General features: G+C 57.7%; 8 protein-coding genes across 8 annotated transcripts; 7 read left to right on the top strand and 1 right to left on the bottom strand.

Annotated features, from left to right (window-relative positions):
• Window positions 1–578: 578 nt before the first annotated feature.
• On the top strand, window positions 579–1,355 carry GGTG_01133 (hypothetical protein; the record flags this gene model as incomplete). Its single annotated transcript, XM_009218894.1, has 4 exons — window positions 579–593; window positions 978–1,017; window positions 1,078–1,215; window positions 1,294–1,355. The coding sequence occupies 4 exons, from the start codon at window positions 579–581 to the stop codon at window positions 1,353–1,355; spliced, it is 255 nt and encodes an 84-aa protein (XP_009217158.1).
• A 1,749-nt stretch (window positions 1,356–3,104) lies between these two features.
• On the top strand, window positions 3,105–4,582 carry GGTG_01132 (hypothetical protein). Its single transcript, XM_009218893.1, has 4 exons — window positions 3,105–3,619; window positions 3,710–3,844; window positions 3,951–4,118; window positions 4,262–4,582. The coding sequence occupies exons 1-4, from the start codon at window positions 3,356–3,358 to the stop codon at window positions 4,319–4,321; spliced, it is 627 nt and encodes a 208-aa protein (XP_009217157.1). The 5' UTR covers window positions 3,105–3,355; the 3' UTR covers window positions 4,322–4,582.
• Window positions 4,583–4,745: 163 nt separating this feature from the next.
• GGTG_01131 (hypothetical protein) lies at window positions 4,746–6,570 on the top strand. The gene has a single exon (XM_009218892.1). It carries the CDS (start codon window positions 5,106–5,108, stop codon window positions 6,255–6,257), a length of 1,152 nt encoding a protein of 383 aa, XP_009217156.1. The 5' UTR covers window positions 4,746–5,105; the 3' UTR covers window positions 6,258–6,570.
• A 401-nt stretch (window positions 6,571–6,971) lies between these two features.
• On the top strand, window positions 6,972–9,901 carry GGTG_01130 (malic acid transporter). Its single transcript, XM_009218891.1, has 3 exons — window positions 6,972–7,609; window positions 7,713–9,381; window positions 9,462–9,901. The coding sequence occupies exons 2-3, from the start codon at window positions 8,104–8,106 to the stop codon at window positions 9,660–9,662; spliced, it is 1,479 nt and encodes a 492-aa protein (XP_009217155.1). The 5' UTR covers window positions 6,972–7,609; window positions 7,713–8,103; the 3' UTR covers window positions 9,663–9,901.
• A 125-nt stretch (window positions 9,902–10,026) lies between these two features.
• Window positions 10,027–12,710, top strand: GGTG_01129 (hypothetical protein). Its single transcript, XM_009218890.1, has one exon. The coding sequence runs from the start codon at window positions 10,179–10,181 to the stop codon at window positions 12,195–12,197; it is 2,019 nt and encodes a 672-aa protein (XP_009217154.1). The 5' UTR covers window positions 10,027–10,178; the 3' UTR covers window positions 12,198–12,710.
• Window positions 12,711–12,843: 133 nt separating this feature from the next.
• GGTG_01128 (hypothetical protein) lies at window positions 12,844–15,205 on the top strand. Its single transcript, XM_009218889.1, has 3 exons — window positions 12,844–13,408; window positions 13,480–13,911; window positions 14,004–15,205. Exons 1-3 carry the CDS (start codon window positions 13,053–13,055, stop codon window positions 14,878–14,880), a joined length of 1,665 nt encoding a protein of 554 aa, XP_009217153.1. The 5' UTR covers window positions 12,844–13,052; the 3' UTR covers window positions 14,881–15,205.
• A 274-nt stretch (window positions 15,206–15,479) lies between these two features.
• GGTG_01127 (hypothetical protein) lies at window positions 15,480–17,118 on the top strand. Its single transcript, XM_009218888.1, has one exon. It carries the CDS (start codon window positions 15,556–15,558, stop codon window positions 17,068–17,070), a length of 1,515 nt encoding a protein of 504 aa, XP_009217152.1. The 5' UTR covers window positions 15,480–15,555; the 3' UTR covers window positions 17,071–17,118.
• A 176-nt stretch (window positions 17,119–17,294) lies between these two features.
• On the bottom strand, window positions 17,295–19,288 carry GGTG_01126 (hypothetical protein). Its single transcript, XM_009218887.1, has one exon. It carries the CDS (start codon window positions 18,508–18,510, stop codon window positions 17,572–17,574), a length of 939 nt encoding a protein of 312 aa, XP_009217151.1. The 5' UTR covers window positions 18,511–19,288; the 3' UTR covers window positions 17,295–17,571.
• Between the last annotated feature and the right edge of the window lie 24 nt (window positions 19,289–19,312).

The raw sequence follows: 19,312 nt of genomic DNA, 5'->3' as shown, positions 1-19,312 counted from the left end.
GGTTTAATAAATAAATTAAAAACTGGAAAAAAGCTTATAACGTTAATTACCGTAATATAGCGTTTTTACGGGAAAAATCGATAAAGTTTTGTTATAACGGAAGTAAGTAAGCGTTAAAAACGGAAAATTTGTTAAAAAAACGCAAATTTACAACAATTCGTACTTTATTTTCCCCGTATACTTATTTCCATACAACGAAATATAAAAAGGCAAAAAGAGCAAGGTTATGCATAAAGGTTGTTAAATTACAGGGTCCAAGTTGGGGCTTTGTAGCACGATTACAGCAATTTATAAGGTTACGTTCACAAGGGTCGGGCCTGTCAAGCACTATAATATAGTGCTAACAGGCCCACGTTGGTTGTTAGAAATAGGTGCTATTCCAGGGAGAGGGTGCTAACTCAGTGCCTCTCCTTATATACCCACCAACGTTAATCTTAAGGGTTTTCCCCCTTAAAGGGTTGCGGTGCCGCGCGCGATTTTCCGCAATATTATTTTGTATGGGGATTGCAAAAAATCGACCCACGGCTACCAAAACGATTTCAGCGTTCGGCCTCCAGATTTGACTTGTGCTAATTAACATGGGGAAGTGCAGGGTAGGTGCAGGGTAGTACCTTACATGACTTGTCAATTTCAACAAAGGTTATCCGGCTTTATTTATGCATTTTATTATATCTTTATCGATAACTTCCTTGTTTTTTTGGGAAATTGTGTAAGCTTAAACACGGAATTAAGCGGCTTATTTTTCTTATCCTTTTACAAATAAAATTTGCATTATTTTATTTTCCAAAACGTTAATTTAACTACTTTTATCGTTTTAAATGTTATAATTTTCGCAAATGCGTTGGAAGCGGTTTAATTTAAAATAAATCCGGTTGTAAATGTAAATACCGTTAGCCGTAACCATATTTAAAGCTTTAAGCGGGGGTTTAAAGCCGAATTAAAAAAGCTTTCCTGGAAAGTTAAGGATTTTCTTTTAGTTAAGGATAATATCGCTAAATTCCAGGGCTTTTCCGTTTAGTACGTTTATTTAAAAAGCCTTTACAACGGGGATTCCAACGTTTACTCCTTAAGTAATAGCGAAAATAGCGTTGGATATACTTGCCGCAAGCTGGAACAAAAGGCATAATGCGCTAGCTTTAATAACCGCTTTAATTACGCTTTTAATTAAAGCAAACTTTGGGTTTAGCAAGGTGCCGGCGTTGTCGAAGCAAGGAGGTAAAGTAACGTTGCTTTGGCTTTTTGCAAAAAGGTTCTTTTTAGCAACGGTTGCGGTTTCGTTAACTATTTTTATAGCAATGCTGGTTGCGGCGAAAGCGGCCGTTCCGTACTTAATAAGCGTTTTAACCTGTTTGTAATTAATTACGAAATAAATTTAATTAATACATTTTTAAATTGTTGCTATTTTTAATTTGCGTAAAACCTTAATTTCTTTTTTAATAACGTTATAAATTACGTGCAAAACGGGGTATAACGCGTTAGTAATTGCATTAACCGCAGCTGGGTAAATGCCGGTTATAAAAAAACTTTTTTTTTGAACAAAGTGTTACAGTACGCGTCGGGACACCTAAGGAGGAACCTAAAGCCACACTCCCCACGCGCTAGCACCGCGCTTACAAAACTACAACGAAGCGCTAAAAGCGCTTTATCCAAATAGCTTCCTTTTCATGCAACAATAAACCCTTTTCCATAATACCTAAATGTGCGCCGTAACAATTTGTTGCACTTTAAATTTTCGATACCCAATATTAATTAAAAAGTAAATTTGCTTTTAACCATATTCCGTCTTTTTTTTGCTAATAGCTTTAACGCATTTCCGCCGAAACCCCCGTAAAACGGTAACGTACTTTTTCACCCGTAATTAACTTAACGTTAATACCCGTTTTAATACAAGCTTTTTTAACTTAAAGCCGGCGCTTTCATAAACGCCGTATTTTTGGTTTTAATTTTGCACTTTTTACGCAAAATTGTTTAAACCGATTTTAACGAATATTTTAATTTATACTTTACTTTATACATAAAACGCTTTAACAAAGCTTAAACCCAATTTAAGCGCATTTTTAAGGTTATAAAAACCCGCTTTTAAATTATTAATTAATTGCTAGCAATACGCCGTTAAAAAGCGGATATAATTAATACTATAATTCCGGTATAAAAAATAACGATTTGCAATTTTCGGGCTTAAATTAAGCGATTACCTAGTTTTGCTATATTTATATTAAAAATAATACGTTTTTTTAGCGCAGCTTTTTAAAGCTTCCATTTTATTGCTAGCAATTCGCCCCTGAATCGCTACTTTTAAAAAATTTAAAGGCATAAGAATAAACCAAATCTAATAATAAAAATATTATATTAATTAGCGCTTTTTGCTTAGGGTATAAATGGAACTATACCAGTCCTTTTTTTTAACGCCGTTAAAACGTATTCTTTTCGTTTTTTAGTATTTAAACAACGATATTTTCGTTTTTATAAAAGCGAAAATTAATTAAATTGCCGTAACCGTTAATAACGTTTCGCAATAACCCGCCGGCTAGCGTAATTACCCAAACGTTATTAAAACGTTAAATTAAATTTACGTTGTTACTAATATATCGGCAAATGTTATGAATCCGTGCTGGGCACGGATTACGTGACCCAAGGGGTGCCCTTTGGGTCAAGACTCATGTATATAGGAACCACTCCGAGCCCTTTAAGGACAAGGACCCAACTCTCTCCCTTTCTTCCTTATTTCGTAGAATAACACCACTTCGGCACCTGCCAGGCACCACCTGGTGGTCTGACTTATCACAACAAGGACCTTCCGGAAAACGCGCGATTTTAATCGCAACGGGGAGTTTTTTACGGTTTAATAGCCAATTAAATGAGGGATTTCTTTAATGGCGCGATAACCAATCGAGAAGGAGATTGATTGATAGGTTTTTTTGCAGGTGGAAGAGTTGTTACCACTTGTTACGATATAGTAAGGGGACAGATAAAACAGTAGTACAAGTGGTAGGTAGGTGAGGTCATGAGGGCCGCACGAAATATCTCGTGCGGGGGGCCCCACCCTTTGGGCGGGTGGTCCTCTGGGCCCCACTCCGGTGAGGGGCTCCTCTCTATCTAATCTATCTGCTCACGGGGCCTAACGCCCGTAACATCTCTGCTGGGCGGAGCTGAGCTGAAAAAGTCACCATGTAGGTGCGTGAGGTGCTAGAATGCTAGGATCTAGAAAACTATAAAGTAGCAGTCCTGATGGCCTCTGAGCTCGACAAATATCAGATCAAACAGGTCAAACATCATCCCAGGCTTGCTACCAATACAGATTCATTGATATCCCCAACCTCTAGCAGCTCGGCCCACACACTCCACACTCTTCACAATGTACACGTCCATCATTGCCCCCCTCGTCCTCCTCGCCGGCCTCGTCGCCTCGGCGCCGGCACCCCAGTCCTCCGGCCCCAAGCCCCCGGGCCACGAGGTGGCCATCATCGGCATCGCCTACGCGGGCACGGGCTGCCCGGCTGGGACCGTTGCCGGGCAGATCTCGGGCGATCTGACCTACGTCACCCTGCTTTACGACAAGTTCGTCGCCCAGGCTGGCAAGAACATCGGCGCGACCGAGAACCGCAAGAACTGCCAGTTGGTAAGTATAGCACAAATACGGAAATTTGTTGTGAGAGACGTTCTTATGAACCAAAAGACATATTAGCTGACCGGATAAACCCCTTGATAGAACGTGAAGCTCCGCTTCCCCCAGGGCTGGCAGTTCAGCATCTTCAAGGCCGACTACCGCGGCTACGCGCAGATCCCCCGCGGAGAGACGGGCACCTGCAAGGCGACCTACTATTTCTCCGGCGAGAGCCGCCAGGTGCGCTTCTTCCCTCGGCCTTTCCCATCGTCATCGTCTGTTGCCACTTACCGGGTCTCTCACTGACATGGACTGGGCCTGTGCCGCCCGTGTCCTGGCGCAACAGGTCTCAAGCACGCTCACTCTCCGTGGGCCCTTCGACGACAACTACCTCAAGACGGACCAGCTTGGCGTCGAGAGCACCGTCTGGTCGCCCTGCGGCATCGAAGGCCTGCTCAACATCAACTCGGAAGTGCGCGTCACGTCGGCCACCAAAAACAACGTCCTACTCACGGTAAGCCCAAGTAGCGCTGCTGCGGACCCGTCCTAGAGCTAACCCCCTTGGAACAGTCTGGGATCTTGAAGGAAGACTTGTGCGCCTGGAAGAAGGAGTTTTGTAGCTACTCGCAGCCGCTGACAATGCTCTCTGCATCCCAGGTCGACTCTACCGATCTCAAGTTCACCCAGGTGCACTACCTCCAGTGGCAGGAGTGCTAAGGTGGCGGCAAAAAGCATGCGGAAAGCTGGGAAACAGCTCTGTCTCGACTTGGGTGTCGAAGAAGAGGCTTTGCTTTACCTTCTCAAATGGAGGATTGGATGGGGATTTTGCAGAATACTGTTTGCAGAATACTGTTTGCAGAATACTGTTTGCAGTAACAGGTACGAAACAACTAGCATCCATCTCTACTTTACTAGGCCTTCTTGGTAGTCCTTGTGGGTTCTTTCGTATAAATAGGCACAAACCCTCTTGGTGTGCTTTGTGCTTTGTGCATCGCAGTGTCCATCTTTGCCTGTCATGGCTTCAGTCGCCGTTGCTTGGCGCTCAGGGGCAATTCAGGGGTAAATGTTGACGGGATTACATAAGCGGCTGGCTAGCACTAGCCTGGCCCGACCGCGGACGACGACAGAAAGCTGTTCGGGCATTCCATCGCTTCATTGCGAGCTAAAAGCGTCAATCAAGAATTCGGCGCGTCTGCCGTTTGCAGCGCGACCGAAGATTGTCTTTCCGGACAATGGAGCGCGCGTTGTGGTTGAGCGCAGCAACGATAAAGAATTCCGCGCGCCCTGCCTGCGCGCCGGAAACGACTGCCTGCTTTCTTCGCGGATGAGGGCAGTTTCAGTTTCCCCGGCAAACAAAATCACACGCCTCGCCCAGTGATTTCGAGGTACCAGTTGGTGTCGGTGCGAAAGTCGCTCGCATTTCAATCTTCGGCCCTACGCAGCTCAAAAGCCCGACATATTTGCGCGCAAGCACGAGCCTGCCAAGCGCCTGGCCCACACAATGCCGGCAAGCAAGGAGCCGCAGGTCAGCCCAAAATCCCCCGTTCCGGCGGGCTACCGGTTCGTACCCAGAGGCAACGTATACATCACGGCCAACTGCCGCAAGAAGACGCACGCGGCCGGCGCCACGGTGTACCTGGTGGTCGACCCCAGCGTCAGGGGCAGGGCCAACGTCAAGGGCATCCGCGTGCCCTCGGGCATCCACGACGAGGTCGTCGCCGCGGAGCAGCAGACCCGGGCCAAGCGCGCCGCCCAGGTGCGGGCCAAGGACGACGCCGGCTCCAGCGCCTTTGAGTCCGAGGTGCGCCGGCTCTTCCCGCACGCGCCCGCCGACTCGGTGGCCGCCATCTCGCGCCATGCCCTCGTCAAGCGGTCCAGGAGGGTCGGCCGGTCCACCATGATGGACATGGAGCATAAGGTGCGGCTGGCCGTCGTGGCCCACATCCGGCACGTCGAGACGGACTACGAGGCCCTGCTCAGGAAGGGCGGCATTGAGAGGGAGGATGCCAGGCGGCAGACATGGAAGCGCACCAACGAGGTTGCCGACCGGTGGGCAGGCCAGAGGAATTCGCTATCCACGCGCTCTACTGCCCGACGGGAAAAGAAGATGTCCAACCGTGAGAGCACGGCAAAGCAAGGTGCCAACGCGAAAGCCGGCAAGGCCTCGCAGAAGAAGAAGAGGAGCACGAAAACTAAAAGTGGCAACAAGAAACAGGACAAGAAGAGTGGGAAGCCGCAGACTCGGACGAATCAAGTCGGCAAAAGCGGTAAGGGGAAGAAACGGACCCGGCAACAGGCAGCCCTCGGGGATGACTCGGCGAACAAGCGCGATGACGCGACAACGGCCAAGCCGGCTGCTAGCGTCGCCACCACACGGGCCAAACGGAGCAAGGGCAACTTTGGCGGAACCAGCAACTTGCGAGGCACACCGTATAACAAACGGGACCTCTTCGAGGTTGCTGACGACGACGACGAGCTCGCGTCGAGCGACGAGTCCGAAAGAAGCGCAGATGGTGGAGATGACGACGAAGAAGATGGGGCCGAGCTTTCCGATGACTCTTCCTGCCAAAGCTCCGAACTGGATGACGGGTCGGAGGACGAAGCCCAATTTACCGACTACGAGGGCTTCGATTCTGATGATGTTGGGTTTTGATCAGCGCCGAGCCGGCCGGGGGAGTCCATCCTAGGAATCAAACGTTTGCTATATTGCTTGATTTGACGAGTTTCGCGACTCAGAGCATAATACAATGTGCGGGAGTTGGACCAGTGAAGCCACGGATCACCGGCTCAACCATCGAAACGGCGAGGCACTACCTGCGAGGATGGCGTGGGTTGTTGTCACCGCCTCTCTGGGTTGAGCTCACAACCAGGGCTTGTTATTAGGAGGGCTGTTGCTAATGTGGAAGTAAAATGAAGTAGAAGAAAGCATGTTGACGGATCTAACCGAGCTTATTAGTGAGTGGCACGATTGACGATGGTGCATTTCTCTCATGTGATGTTATATCCGTCCTGGATGAAACCCATGCCGCCGGTCGCTTGGCGAGATGGGGGTTGCAGATCTGGGGTAGGGCATACGTGAGACGCGTCCGACTTGACATGTCTGGTAGCGTTTGGTGCTCCTGGTCCCAGCCCTAGGGCTAGGAGCCACGGAGCCTAAATCCAGGCACACGGTGCCCCATGGCGGGGTGCAGGGGGTGCCCAGGGCACAGGACCACGGTGCAGGCGGGCAGATCCGCGGAGATGCCCTTTCCGGATGGCACATGCCCAACCGCGGTCCCCACTTGGCACTTGGTCGAAAAGAAGGGAAGCGGCAGCCATGAGGCCAGGATTTGCTAAGGCGAACCCTTTGAAATACAAAGACGCGAGCTGCGGGTGCAACCTGGGTGTTTTATCTCTCGTAATACAACGTCATTTTTACGAGATGAAAACCTGCCGGGGCCGCCAACGCGCCTCGGGGCGCTCCAAACCCTCTCATCTCGTCAGCATGCCTGTCCATTTCGCCGGCACCAAAGCTTTTGTTTCCCCGGGCGGCGCGCGGCGCTCTCCTTGGCCTTCTTTTCTCTCTGCTCGTTATTGGTGCCGCTCTGACAATGTTTGTTGCCTTTTGCGAGCCTCCTCCCTTTGCCCTCGGATGATGCTGCAGCCAATGGCTAATCCTTGACCGCCGTCGTGCCCCCTTCATGGAAACGGAAGGGCAAAGTCAACATGCGTGCCTTCGGCCGAGTGGAGGAGCGGCCCCCTTGAGCTTCCCCCTCCAATGGAGACCCTGCAGGGCTCACCCTTGTCAGTCGCCATATGCTCGCTGTCCTGACGGCGGGCGGACGTTTGGTGCCAAACAGTGTGTTGTATGCGTGTGCGCCGTATATTCGCTGTCACCAAGACGTGGACAGGCCGAGGGGGGCTGGATGCAGCAGTCCGCCCGGATGGGGAGACCCGTGAAAACAAGCCGGGATAAAGAAATCGGTGTGAAGAAAGAAAAAAAAGTTTGCCGCAGAAGAAAATCGAGTGCGTGCCAGAACACTCCAGCGCCTTGGACCTCGGCATCCATGCCTCCAGCCCACTTGTTCGCTCGCTAGCTGTTGGAGCCACGAGCTGACTATGGACGCAGACACTCGGTCCTGACACTCCACGAGAGCCGCACGAGCCGCAAGCCTTCCGACTGACCTCCAGCCGTGATCCGAGCTGTCCACGGCCAGCACACATTCTTAAAGCTGAGCAGGCCTTCACAAACGCCCTGGGGCTTGCCCGGCTTCCAGCATTTGAACAATATCCCCAAGTCTCCCTGCCAGGTACTTGAAGGTGGCCACAGTGGCAAGGGCAGGCCGCCTGTGAGCCTGGAGGCCAACCACGGCGGCAACATCCCTCTGGCTTTTCAAGCCACCAACACCCGACCGGCCCTTTCTGTGGCAGATATCTCGTTCCTCCTTCTCAGCATTCGAGAAGTCGAGATTCGACAAGCCCCCAGGCTGCTTCACTTCCCCAAGCCAAGCCCCAACATCATGACAGACACTCGTCTCCCACCACCGTCGGCTCGACATTCACGCGCATCAGACGACAGCGCTCCTCCCAACGTCGGCCCGTTGCCCAGCATGGCGCGCTTGAGGATACCACAGCACGAAGCAGACCCGGAGGCAGAGATGACCAAGGCCGAGTCTGTAAACTCGGCGGGATCAACGGCCGATCTACAAACAACGCCGTCGAGGACCTCGTTATCAGAAGAGCTGGGCGCCCCGACTGCCGCTTCGGATCCGGACCCGGCTCCGCTGTCGCCCGTGCGCGCCGCGATCCGCAACTTCTCATCGCAGTGGTTCCTCGTGCCCCAGGGGACCGGCATCACCTCGATCGTGCTCTTCTCGCTCGAGTCCCGCTTCGACGGCCTGGACGTGATATCGTACGTCGTGTGGGCCTTCACGACGGTGTGCCTCGGGCTGATGCTGCTCGCGTACGCCCTCCGGCTGGCCATGTTCCCGCGGCACGTCCTCGGCCTGCTGGGCTCGGACCCGGCCGAGCTGACGTGCATGTCGAGCATCTCCATCGCCTTCACCTCCATCGTGCAGATGATCGCCCTTACGGCGGCGGGCTCGAGCAGCGACTGGGCCATGGCTGCCGTGTCGCTGTGGTGGTTCAACATGGTGCTGGCCGTGGCTTCCATGATCTTCATCCCTTACTCGATCCCGCACGCGCACGCGCCGGGCGTCGCCAGCCTCATGCCCAACACGCAGCTGCCCATGGTGGCCGCCATCACCCTCGCGGCCGGCGGCGGCACGGTCGGCGGCAGCCCGTACCTGGACGGCCGCGAGGACCTGCGCGCGCCCGTCCTATTCTTCTCGTACTTCTCGCTCGCGCTGGCCGTCCCGATCGCGATGGCCTACGCCACCATGTACCTCGTCCGCCTCGTCGACGGCTCGCCCCCGGCCCGGGGCAAGGTGTACCAGGAGATGATCTTTTGCGGGCCCTGGGGCCAGGGCAGCTTCGCGCTCCAGGCGCTCGGGCAGGCCCTGCTCAAGAACGCGCCCGCGCTGGCGGCCTACATGGCGGGCGGCGTGGTCAGCGAGGCCATGGTGAACGTGCTAGGGTACAGCAGCGTGTTCCTGGGCTTCCTGAGCTGGAGCGCGGGCACCTTTTGGTGGGCCTTTGCCGTCATGAGCACGGTCCGGCACCTCTTCCGCGCCTGGAGGCACAGCAGACAAGCCAGGTCGGCCAGCGACGCCGACGGCATTGTGTACGAGGAGACGGAGAGATATTCCTTGGCCGTGTGGGCGTTGGTGTTCCCATGGGTAGGTGGACATGCTTGCCCGGGTCTTCTGTTTCAAATCCATGTCAAAAACTTGAACGCCATCGTGCTGACCGGAAACAGGGAGTGTACACCAACGCAGCAGTCAGGCTAGGAAAGGTGTTGGCCTCGAGGTTCTTCAGGACCTGGTCGACCGTGCTGGCCATCTGCCTGGTCATCCTGATGCTCGTGAACCTGGGACTGACGGTGAAGGGGCTCTGGACCGGCCGTTTACTCGGCATTGACCGACGCCGGCGGCCGGCGCAGCCAAAAGGGTACAAGTGAGGCCCGTAATGGTATCTGACGTTGTTTATGGACACGCAGTGTCTTGTGCGCCGTGGGGGCCCGTTTGCCCGCCGTTGCTGGGCAGGGAGATGATGGGATTATGGCCTAGGGCGTGCACAAAGTGCCAATGGCAGAAATAAAAGAATTGTCGAGGAAAAAGGTCTTGCAATGTTGTGCCGTCTGAAGTCTTCTCCTCTGACCCACTTATAACTGCATCCACCAGCTTAAAGATTTCTCCTCCTCCTCCTTGGACCAACGCAACCACCTTCACAACCTCCCCCTTCACCCATCCTGCCCAGACGGAAAACTTGCTGCCGTCGCAGATGAGCTATCTCGCTGCAGGACGAGTCTCTAGTCCTTGATATCTAATCTGTCTTCACTCTTCTGAAGCTTTTTTTCGGACGCGCTCCTTCTGTCATTCCCTCACTATCAGATCTCTGTCACAACTCATTCTTCACATCTCCCTCACCCAACCCCCGCCCGCAGAACTTTCCACCCAACCCGTTAGTCCTCGCGATGGAGACGCCGAAGCGAAAGGCGTCGGGCGCGTCCGAGCGGCCGGACAAGAGGCGCAAGGAGGATGATGACACCTTGGTCGATAGCGTCGAAGACGGCGCCGACGCAGGAACCGACGCAGGAAGCAAGGCTGCCGATATTGCCAAGGGCATCAAGGCTCAACTCTCGGCCGAGGATCGGTCCCTGCCGGACACAACCATCGACGAGCTCGCCGACATCCTGGTCTCGGCCCCGCGGTATCAGGCACAGCCGGAGCTGGACAAGATCCTGGACCTGATGACGCAGGCTAGGCCTAGCAACTTCCAGGCGCCGAACCTGACGGCCATCCGCGACTGGTGGTTCAACGGCTACACGATCCGCTGGCAGCACAAGGCGACGTACATGTCGCAGCTCATCCGCAACGGCGCCCACTGCCCGCTCTTCGCCCCGAGCTCCAGGCGGCTCAAGGAGGCCCCCTTCGAGCACCAGGCCGAGCTCCTCCAGGACGCCATCCGGGTCGCCATCGCGGCCAAGGCCCTGGGCGACACGCCGGCCAACAAGCTGGGCGGCCAGACGAGGCTGCCGCTGTGGGACCTCAGCAATGACGACCGCTTCTCCGAGTACCCTTCCTCGTACCAGCGCTTCTTCAAGCACGAGGGGGGCCCGATGGCGGCCGAGGACCCGAGGGACTCGGCCGTCGCGCAGGCGCTGGAGCTGGCGCGGGCCGAGTGGGAGGAGTACCGCCAGCACACGGGCCTCGAGTACCACCACGGCCACCCCAGCCTCAAGGTCGTCGAGGCGCAGTTCGGGGCGGACGGGGTCAAGGTCCACAACGGGCCCCTCCGGTGGAGCGAGATGCACTCGCGGTTCCCCGACGGCGGCCGCGACCTGGCCATGGACATGCGCCTGGACAACCAGAGGTTTGAGCGCCTGCGCAAGATTGGAAAGATGCGCAACGACGTGACCGCGGCGGTGCTCCCGCAGTACCGGAGCCAGGTTCCCGACGGGGCGTGGAATGGACGCTACGAAGACGATCAGGACATGGGAGAGGTTCACGACTGTGAGGACTCGGATTCGGACTCGGGCGACGGCGAGGATCTGCCTCCTCCTTGCAAAGGCAACCACCCTGGCCACTGCCACGGCAACCACCCTCAATACTGCGCGCCGCCACATGGCCAGCCGGGCTACGACGAAACCCATGGCTATTATGATGCTGTCGTCAATGCTTACGGACGTGCGCCGCCGAACGGCAACCAGTCCCATCCCCGGCCGTACGACCCGCGAGCGCCCATTCAAGTCCGGCACCAAGTCCCCGGCCACGACCAAGGCGGCGGTGGCTCCGTCAGGAACGGCCCTCCTGGCCAAATGGGCCGGGCCTTGGATGACCTGCAGGACCAGAACCGGTACCTCGTCAACGAGATCCACGATCTCAAGGACAAGAACCGGGCCCTGTCGGACCAGAACAAGGCCCTGATGAAGCAGAACGCGGACCTCCGCTTCACGGTCGAGAGCAACGACGGCGAGGTCCGGGACCTGGTGGGCGAGGTGAAGCGCCTGACGAAGAAGTGCAACAGCAAGCCCAAGGCGTCGTCCTCGGGCGCGTCCAGGAAGTTCATCCGCGCCGCGGTCGAGCGGATGCGCGGCGACATTCGCGCCATGCTCAAGCAGCACGGGACCAGGACGTACGGCATGATGGCGCGGGTGATGCAGATGGGCATGGCCCGCGCCAACGCGCCCGCCCGCCTGATAGACATCCCGCTGTCCTCCGGGTCCGATGCGGGCGGTTCGAGCGGCGCCTCCTCCGACAGCGACTCGGACCGGTGCCCCTCCTCCTCCTCCTCGCCCAACCGGGCCGCGGGCAGTGGCAAGGGCGATGCTGGCAACGGCCGTGATGGCAGCAGTAGCAGCGACAGCAGCGGCAGCGAGGATTGCAGCGGCCGGGAGAACGAGGCCCCTGTCCGCCCCAAGGCCAAGAAGGTCAAGATTGTCAAGAAGGCCAAGAACAAGAAGCGCGCTTCGCCCCGGAAGTCTGTCAACTGATGATGCTGCTGGTCTGTCCCGACGGATTGTCAATATCATGGAATGTTGTCGCCAAATCCTTTTTTGAGCATACAGGAGCCTTGTTTGGTCTTCTTTTTTTTTTTTTTACCTCCTTTTGGAGAGAGACATTCGAGATTTGGACTGGTGACGTGAGCCCCCTTTTGAGGCTTTGTGAGCGACGCCAGTCTTCTCGAGCCCTTTTGTGCTACTGTTTCCTCCCCATTTCTCATTGCTTGTATATCATTGGTTGTACAGGTTATTGTCAGAGTATCTCTGGATAGATGTCATCATTGCGAACGGGAAAGGCGCGTTGGGAAGCAAGGGAGGTCGAGCCCGAGGATTCTGCCTTTTGTTTAACGCCGCTTACATCCTGTTTTGGCCAATGTGCCGAACGCTCCTGAATTCTGAATGGCGAGTGGCGGCTGCGTGCAGCTCGGCTCTCGTCGCGATTGCCGGTATTTAGGGAGGTAGGCAGACAACTAGGTAGACAATCTGACCGCACTAATTCCCTTGTCAAGTGTCGGGCGAAGCACACAGCCCCGCGCGCATTCGAATACGCGTATTTCAATACGCGTATTCGGCCGCATAGCCTGGAGTACGGGGGACCTTGCAGCCTTGGGCTCATTATGATGCATGGTCAAGATGGCTCCGCTCGAGGAACAGCAAAACACAGCCGCCAGGATGGACGGCTACGTATACCGGCGACCCAGCAGCGAGAAATGGGTATAAAGAGCGGGTGCCAGCAGCGGTGGGCTATCTAGAGATGCCAGGACATCAAGGAAGCCCAACGCGCAGCACATCACCCACCACCCAGAGGATCGGCTTTTCGCAAGCCCTTGACCGTCCGTATACAACATGCCACGCCTCACCACATTCGCCACGGCCCTAGCCGCCGCCGCGTCCGCTGCCTCCTCTCCCGTCTCGGGGATCGGCAGCGAGAGCGGCTTCGTCCAAGGCCGGACCGAGGGCAAGATCTCGTGGGGGCCATGCCCGCCAGAGCTCAAGCTCAACGCCTCGAACCCGGCTGTCGTCTGTGGCAACTTGACGGTGCCGCTCGACTATAAAAACGCCTCGGCGGGCACCGTCACACTGGAGCTGCTCAAGTGGCCCGCGGTCCACCAGCCGTCCAGGGGCAGCATCCTGACCAACCCAGGTGGGCCCGGCGCCTCCGGTAGGGTCGACCTGAGCATTACCGGGGCCTACCTCTCTCCGTAAGTGAACCACTTCACGTCCGATTTGCAGTTTTTTCTCTCCAGTGGGCCTGACTAAAGGACGAAAACAGGGCTACCGGCGGTCACCATGACCTCATTTCGTTCGATCCCAGGGGCGTCTTCAACACCATCCCCTTATCCTGTTTCAACATGACGAACCCGGCCGAGGCCAAGTCCAAAGTCATCATCGGAGACCGCACTTTGATGGCCGGCAACTCCTCGGACGCGGCCATGGGCTCCTTGTGGGCCGCAACGTCGCTCCGGGCCGCGGCCTGCGCAAAGGCGCCCGAGGCCCAGGCGCGGGGCAACTTCACCGGCACCGCGCTCGTGGCCCGCGACATGATGGCCATCGTGGACTCGCTGGGAGAGGACGGGATGCTGAGGTACTGGGGGTTCTCGTACGGCACCCTGCTCGGGGCCACGGTGGCGGCCATGTTCCCGGACCGCATCGACAAGCTGATCCTGGACGGCGTGGTCAACCCGTCCGACTATTACCGAGCGTAGTAAGTTTGCACCCATTCTAGCCTCGGTTACGCCTCGTCATACCCTTGATATCCAACTCGCTAATGCTGCCTTTTTTTTTCCTGCAACATAGCGAGGCGGAGCGCTATGTTGATACGGACGCGACATTCCGCTACTTCCTCGACGAGTGTGTCAAACTGGGAGTCGGCTGCCCCTTGCTCACACGTCGGCCCAACGCCACAGCCGACGACCTGGAACGCCTCATCCGTGGCAAGATTCAAGAGCTGAAGTATCACCCCGTCCCCGTCCCGGAAATGTCGGTGACGGTCGACTATTCTACAGTCAAGTCCACCATATTCTTCCTTCTCTACATTCCGGAGACGTGGACGAGCCTCGCCGCGCTGATGGACGCGATCGTGACCGACCCCTCAGACCTGGCCGCCCTGCTACCGTCCGCCAGCACGCCGCCTTCCGATGGGAGCGAGGAGAGCTACGCGATCCACGCCATCCGCTGCGCCGACCGCGTGCCCCGCCACGAGACCCTCGACGAGTTCGCCGCCGCCATCGAGCCGACGCACCAGGTGAGCTGGCTCACAGGCGACACGGCGACGGGGGCCTACATGACGTGCGCGCGCTGGCCCTACCACGCGGCCGAGCGGTACCTGGGCGACTTCAGGGTCAAGACCAAGAACCCGGTCCTGGTGCTCTCGGCCGAGCTCGACCCCACCACGCCGCTCGCGTCGGCCCGCAACGTCAGCGCCGGCCTCGAGGGGAGCGTGCTCCTCAAGCGCGCCGGCCCCGGCCACTGCTCGTACACGCTCTGGTCCACCTGCGCGTATCGCGCCACGAGGGACTACTTCCTCCACGGGCGCCTGCCGCCCGCCGACACGACCTGCGAGGCCGATCTCAAGGCCCTGTCGTCGACCGAAGAGTACGCCGCCGCCCAGAAGAAGATGATCGCCACGCTGGCCCAGGAGAACGCGGGCAACGGTACTCTCAGTTCGGCTTAGCCGAGGCGATAGCCTGCGAAGGTGTCCTTGTTTTTTTCTTCTTCTTTTTTTCTTTTTTCGTAGTGAAGAATGTAATCCAGCGTGCATGTTGACGATTGGATTGACAACAAGGGGCAGTCTTGGGCTGGGGGCTAGGGGTTGAAGATGTAGGCCAGAACAGAATAAGTGCCACATACTGGTTTGTTATTTGTGCGTGCGAAGTTTACCAACAGATCATACAGGAAGGCGCGATGTAGGCGAGTAAGCGGCACGTGGCTCCCGTCCATACCTGCCCGTTTTCGTACCAACCTGATTAAACAGATAATATCATGATTGCAGCACCAGCACGGTCGGCAGCAGGACTGCCGCGGGTTTTCTCGTTTGATCCTGCACGACTTTTACCCCTGAGCTGGATGCTCACGTCTGCGGGGTTATTCCATGCCGATGACGGGTCGGATGCTGCTGCCGACGGGACCCCTCACGCCTCCTTGGCTGTGTTAACTCCACCAGCCCCGGAACCATAACGCCGTCGAGACTTGGGGAAGCAATGAGAGTGAAGCATCATCTCTGGCAGTCGAACAGCAATATACCGGCACACATCAATCTTGCATAAGAAAACACCGGCTAGGAAAACACCTGGCTTGCAGATTCGAGGGCCCACGAAGCGTCTTCTCCGTGCCGACATATCACTCGAAAATGGTGGCTCACCCAGTTGCAGAAAAGGGGCCATCGGCCTTGTCGCAGGCCCAAGAGCTCGTCATCAATGGCGAGGCCCAGCCAAGCTCGGATGGAACCACGTTCACGGTCCGGAACCCGATGACGGGCCAGGCCATATACGAGTGTGCGAACGCGACTGTGGACGACTACAGCAGAGCCATCGATACGGCACACGAAGCCTTCAAGAGCTGGTCCGCCACAGGGCCTTCTGCCAGGCGACTCATCTTCCTCAAGGCCGCCGAAATCATCGAGTCGTACCTCGGGGGCGACGCACCCGAGGTCCTGTCCTCGGAGGTTTCGGCCACGGCAGCATGGGTCAGGATCAACATGCACGCCACGGCAGGACTCTTCCGTGAGACGGCCAGCCTGGCGACCCACATCCGGGGCGAGGTGGTGCCGGCCGACCGGCCCGGGACGACCATCCTGGTCGAGCGGCAGGCCGTGGGCGTCGTGCTCGCCATCAGCCCCTGGAACGCGCCCGTGAACCTGACGGCGAGGTCCGTGGCCTGCCCGCTAATGTGCGGCAACACGGTCGTGGTCAAGCCGTCCGAGCACAGCCCAAAGAGCCAGGCGCTGGTGGTGCGGGCCCTGCTGGAGGCGGGGCTGCCGCCGGGCGCCATCGCCTTCCTGCCCACGTCGCCGGGCCGCGCGGCCGAGGTGACCGAGTACGCGGTCAAGCACGCGCGGGTGCTGCGCGTCAACTTCACGGGCAGCGACCGCGTCGGGCGCATCATCGCCGGCCACGCGGCCGCCTGCCTCAAGCAGTGCGTGTTCGAGCTTGGCGGCAAGGCGCCCGTCATCGTGCGCGCCGACGCGAACCTCGACGACGCCGTCGAGGCCGTCGTCTTTGGCGCGCTGGCGTATTCGGGCCAGGTGTGCATGTCGACGGAGCGCGCCATCGTCCACCGCTCCGTGGCGGCCGAGTTCAGGACGAAAGTGCTGGCGCGCATCGCGGCCCTGCGGTGCGGCAACCACCTCGATGACGCGGCCGTGTCCGTCTCGGGCCTCTTCACCCCGGCCCACGCGCTCCGCGTCCTCGAGCTGGTGCAGGACGCGCTCGCCGGCGGCGCCGAGCTGCTGGCCGGCGACCTGGCCACCTCGGGGCCCTGCGGCACCATCGTGAGGCCGCACGTCCTGAGCGGGGTCGGCCCCTCGGCGCGCATGCGCCGCGAGGAGGTGTTCGGCCCCGTGCTGATGCTGGCCGAGTTCGACACGGACGACGAGGCCGTGGCCGCGGCCAACGACAGCGACTACTCGCTCTGCGCGAGCGTCTTCTCCCGCGACGTCATGACGGCCATGGACCTGGCGCGCCGGGTCCGCGCGGGCACCTGCCACGTCAACGGGCCGACCATCTACGTCGAGTCGACGCTGCCCAACGGCGGCACCGGCGGCGGCAGCGGGTACGGCCGCTTCGGCGGCATGTCGGGCGTCGAGGCCTTTACAGAGAAGAAGGTCATCACGCTGGCCAGGCCGGGCATGAGGTTTGCGTTTTAGGCCCAAGGGCGAAACAAAAAATACAAAGCGGTTACCTATGCTACCAAGTTGGTGCGACGGCCAGCTGCGAGTGTCCGAGGTGCACGTGTGACGGTTCCGGTACGGAATTAAAATCCACACGGAGGCGCATTCGGCGAGCGGCGTGCCGGCGGGGGCGACGCTCGGCGGGCTTGGTGGCGTACTGAGGGGGCGGGCGGGTTTGTTAATCTCAACGGGTCTGTCTGTCCTATCAGTACCAAAAAGAAAGTCTAATTACTACCTTGAGTACCTTTCAACGCTGCTCGTAAACTCATTAGCATAGCTACATACATTACCGTCTTGTCCGCCAGCACGGTATCCTCGATTAAACCCAAACCTAGACTCCCGCGCACATTTTCCAAAAGCCGGCCGTGTGTTTCCTCCGGTATATATATCCTCGACGCTATCAAATGGATAGAGGGAGAATGGGTATTATGACAAAGGAACCACCAATAAAAAGATAAACAAAAAAAAAGACTAGCATTATAAAGGTGACGGCCGGATGGCCATGAGTTCCGTAGGCAGGCTCGAGTGCTTGGGCGTCTTGGGTCTCGACCCATCGCCACTATAGCCGGCACTACTCCAGTTCCTAAAGGCCGGGTGGGAGAGCAGCGGAGGGGTTTTCAGCCTGATTGTCGGCGGCCGGGGCGCCGGGTCGTCGTCGTCGTCGTCGTCGTCGTCGTCGTTTCCGGCGGCGGGCGAGGGGGACGACGACGACGGGTAGCCGCCCTTGCGGTTCAGCAGCTGCCACATGTAGTCCACGCGGGCCTGCGCCGAGCGCACGTCGTCGCCGCCGTTTCCCCTGTCGCCGCGGCCGCCGTCCTCATCGTCTCCGTCGTCGTCGTCGTCGTCGCTGTCGTTGGGGAGCCGCCCGCCGTGCCAGGTGCGCGACCGCGTCCGGGCCGGCTTGGGGGCGACTACCAGGGACTCTGTCGTTGCTGCCGGGTCGGCGGCGGCGGCGGCGGCGGCGACGGCGGCAAACGGGTGGGGGATCGACGGCGTCGGCGGGGCGTCCTGGTTCGCAGCACCCGCCATGTTGACCATGGAGCGGCTCTGCAGCGACTTGCGGATCATCTCGCTCCGCTGCGCCTCCACGTCCACGCCGCCGCCGCCGCCACTGCCGCCTCGCCGGTCCGGGTGGTTCGGGCAAGGCGAAGAGGCCGTCAGCCAGCGCAGGCGGCGGCGGCGGCGGTGGTCGTCGTCGTACTCCGGGCGGGTGAGGTACGGGTCTCTGGCGCGGGCGGCGTCGTAGGCCCTCCGACGGCGGCCTCTCCTCCGGAGCACAACGGCGGCCACGGCGGCCAGGATGGCTATGATGGTGGCGCCGAGGACGCTGGATACGATGATGAGAGACCGCCGCAGCGCGATGGCCTCCTCCGAAGACCCGCCGGCGGTGCTGCCTCCTTCGTCCCTTCTAAACATTGATGACCTCCTCTTGTAACGCGAGAGCTGGAGGTTGTCTGTGTGGCTGGCAGCGCAGGATTGATTATAGGCAGGCAGGCAAATTAGGGTGTAGTATAGGAAATATCGACCAGGCCCTCCAGGGCGATATGCTGGGTCGCCAAGGGAGGTTGAGGGTGGCCGGCAAAATACGGATTATGTATCAACGATATGGCGGGGTACCTCTACAACTGCATCGCCAAAGCGGGATGTGTGAGGGGAACTGAAACAGGGCCGCAGGACGTCGTATAGAACCCAGGGCGGCTGGAGCAGGTGAGGGAGAGAGAGTAAAAGAGTGTGGGTGGCGGCCAGACGGAGGGTGAGCACGGAGCGTGCCGTCGGTGTCAGCTCTAGCGTTCTGTAACCAGTAAGTGATCGGCGATCGACTGCTTTCCCGAAAGGAAGGGTGAGAGCCACCGGCAGGAGCCAAAGGGGCTGCGCCGCCGCCTGCGGAAGCGCCCGGCACTCTGGTCTTAATACCTCTCCATTGTCCGCTGCTGTGCGTATGAGACGTATCCTTCTTGCCCCCTTTTTTTTTCTCTCTATTCTTCTTCCCAGGCCACATCCCTATTGTCCAAACTCTGGCGGGCCCTGGTATGGCAGGCATGGCCTCCTCAAAAATCGGAGAGGGCGGAGGCGAGGCCAAGAAAAGCTGGAGCGCTCACGAGATCCCGAGGGGTGGGAAGCACACGATGGGGAAGCGCGGCTGGGGATATTTTGCCAAAGTTGCGTGTCCCGGTCGAGAACGAATTGAGGAGGGGGGGGGGGGGGGGGCGGGGGGAGG

The sequence above is a fragment of the Gaeumannomyces tritici genome (genome assembly GCF_000145635.1).
Source record: "Gaeumannomyces tritici R3-111a-1 unplaced genomic scaffold supercont2.1, whole genome shotgun sequence".
Taxonomy (NCBI): Eukaryota; Fungi; Ascomycota; class Sordariomycetes; order Magnaporthales; family Magnaporthaceae; genus Gaeumannomyces; species Gaeumannomyces tritici.
This window is presented reverse-complemented; position numbering and strand designations above follow the sequence as displayed.

Bases quoted from the DNA above. Each gene is read 5' to 3' on its own strand.
- GGTG_01126 (XM_009218887.1), bottom strand. From the start codon at position 18,510: ATGTTTAGAAGGGACGAAGGAGGCAGCACCGCCGGCGGGTCTTCGGAG.
- GGTG_01132 (XM_009218893.1), top strand. From the start codon at position 3,356: ATGTACACGTCCATCATTGCCCCCCTCGTCCTCCTCGCCGGCCTCGTC. The intron at 3,845-3,950 runs GTGCGCTTCTTC...CTGGCGCAACAG, and splicing joins TCTCCGGCGAGAGCCGCCAG to GTCTCAAGCACGCTCACTCT. The intron at 4,119-4,261 runs GTAAGCCCAAGT...TCTGCATCCCAG, and splicing joins AAAACAACGTCCTACTCACG to GTCGACTCTACCGATCTCAA.
- GGTG_01130 (XM_009218891.1), top strand. From the start codon at position 8,104: ATGACAGACACTCGTCTCCCACCACCGTCGGCTCGACATTCACGCGCA. The intron at 9,382-9,461 runs GTAGGTGGACAT...GACCGGAAACAG, and splicing joins GGGCGTTGGTGTTCCCATGG to GGAGTGTACACCAACGCAGC.
- GGTG_01127 (XM_009218888.1), top strand. From the start codon at position 15,556: ATGGTGGCTCACCCAGTTGCAGAAAAGGGGCCATCGGCCTTGTCGCAG.
- GGTG_01128 (XM_009218889.1), top strand. From the start codon at position 13,053: ATGCCACGCCTCACCACATTCGCCACGGCCCTAGCCGCCGCCGCGTCC. The intron at 13,409-13,479 runs GTAAGTGAACCA...GGACGAAAACAG, and splicing joins ACCGGGGCCTACCTCTCTCC to GGCTACCGGCGGTCACCATG. The intron at 13,912-14,003 runs GTAAGTTTGCAC...CCTGCAACATAG, and splicing joins TCCGACTATTACCGAGCGTA to CGAGGCGGAGCGCTATGTTG.
- GGTG_01129 (XM_009218890.1), top strand. From the start codon at position 10,179: ATGGAGACGCCGAAGCGAAAGGCGTCGGGCGCGTCCGAGCGGCCGGAC.
- GGTG_01131 (XM_009218892.1), top strand. From the start codon at position 5,106: ATGCCGGCAAGCAAGGAGCCGCAGGTCAGCCCAAAATCCCCCGTTCCG.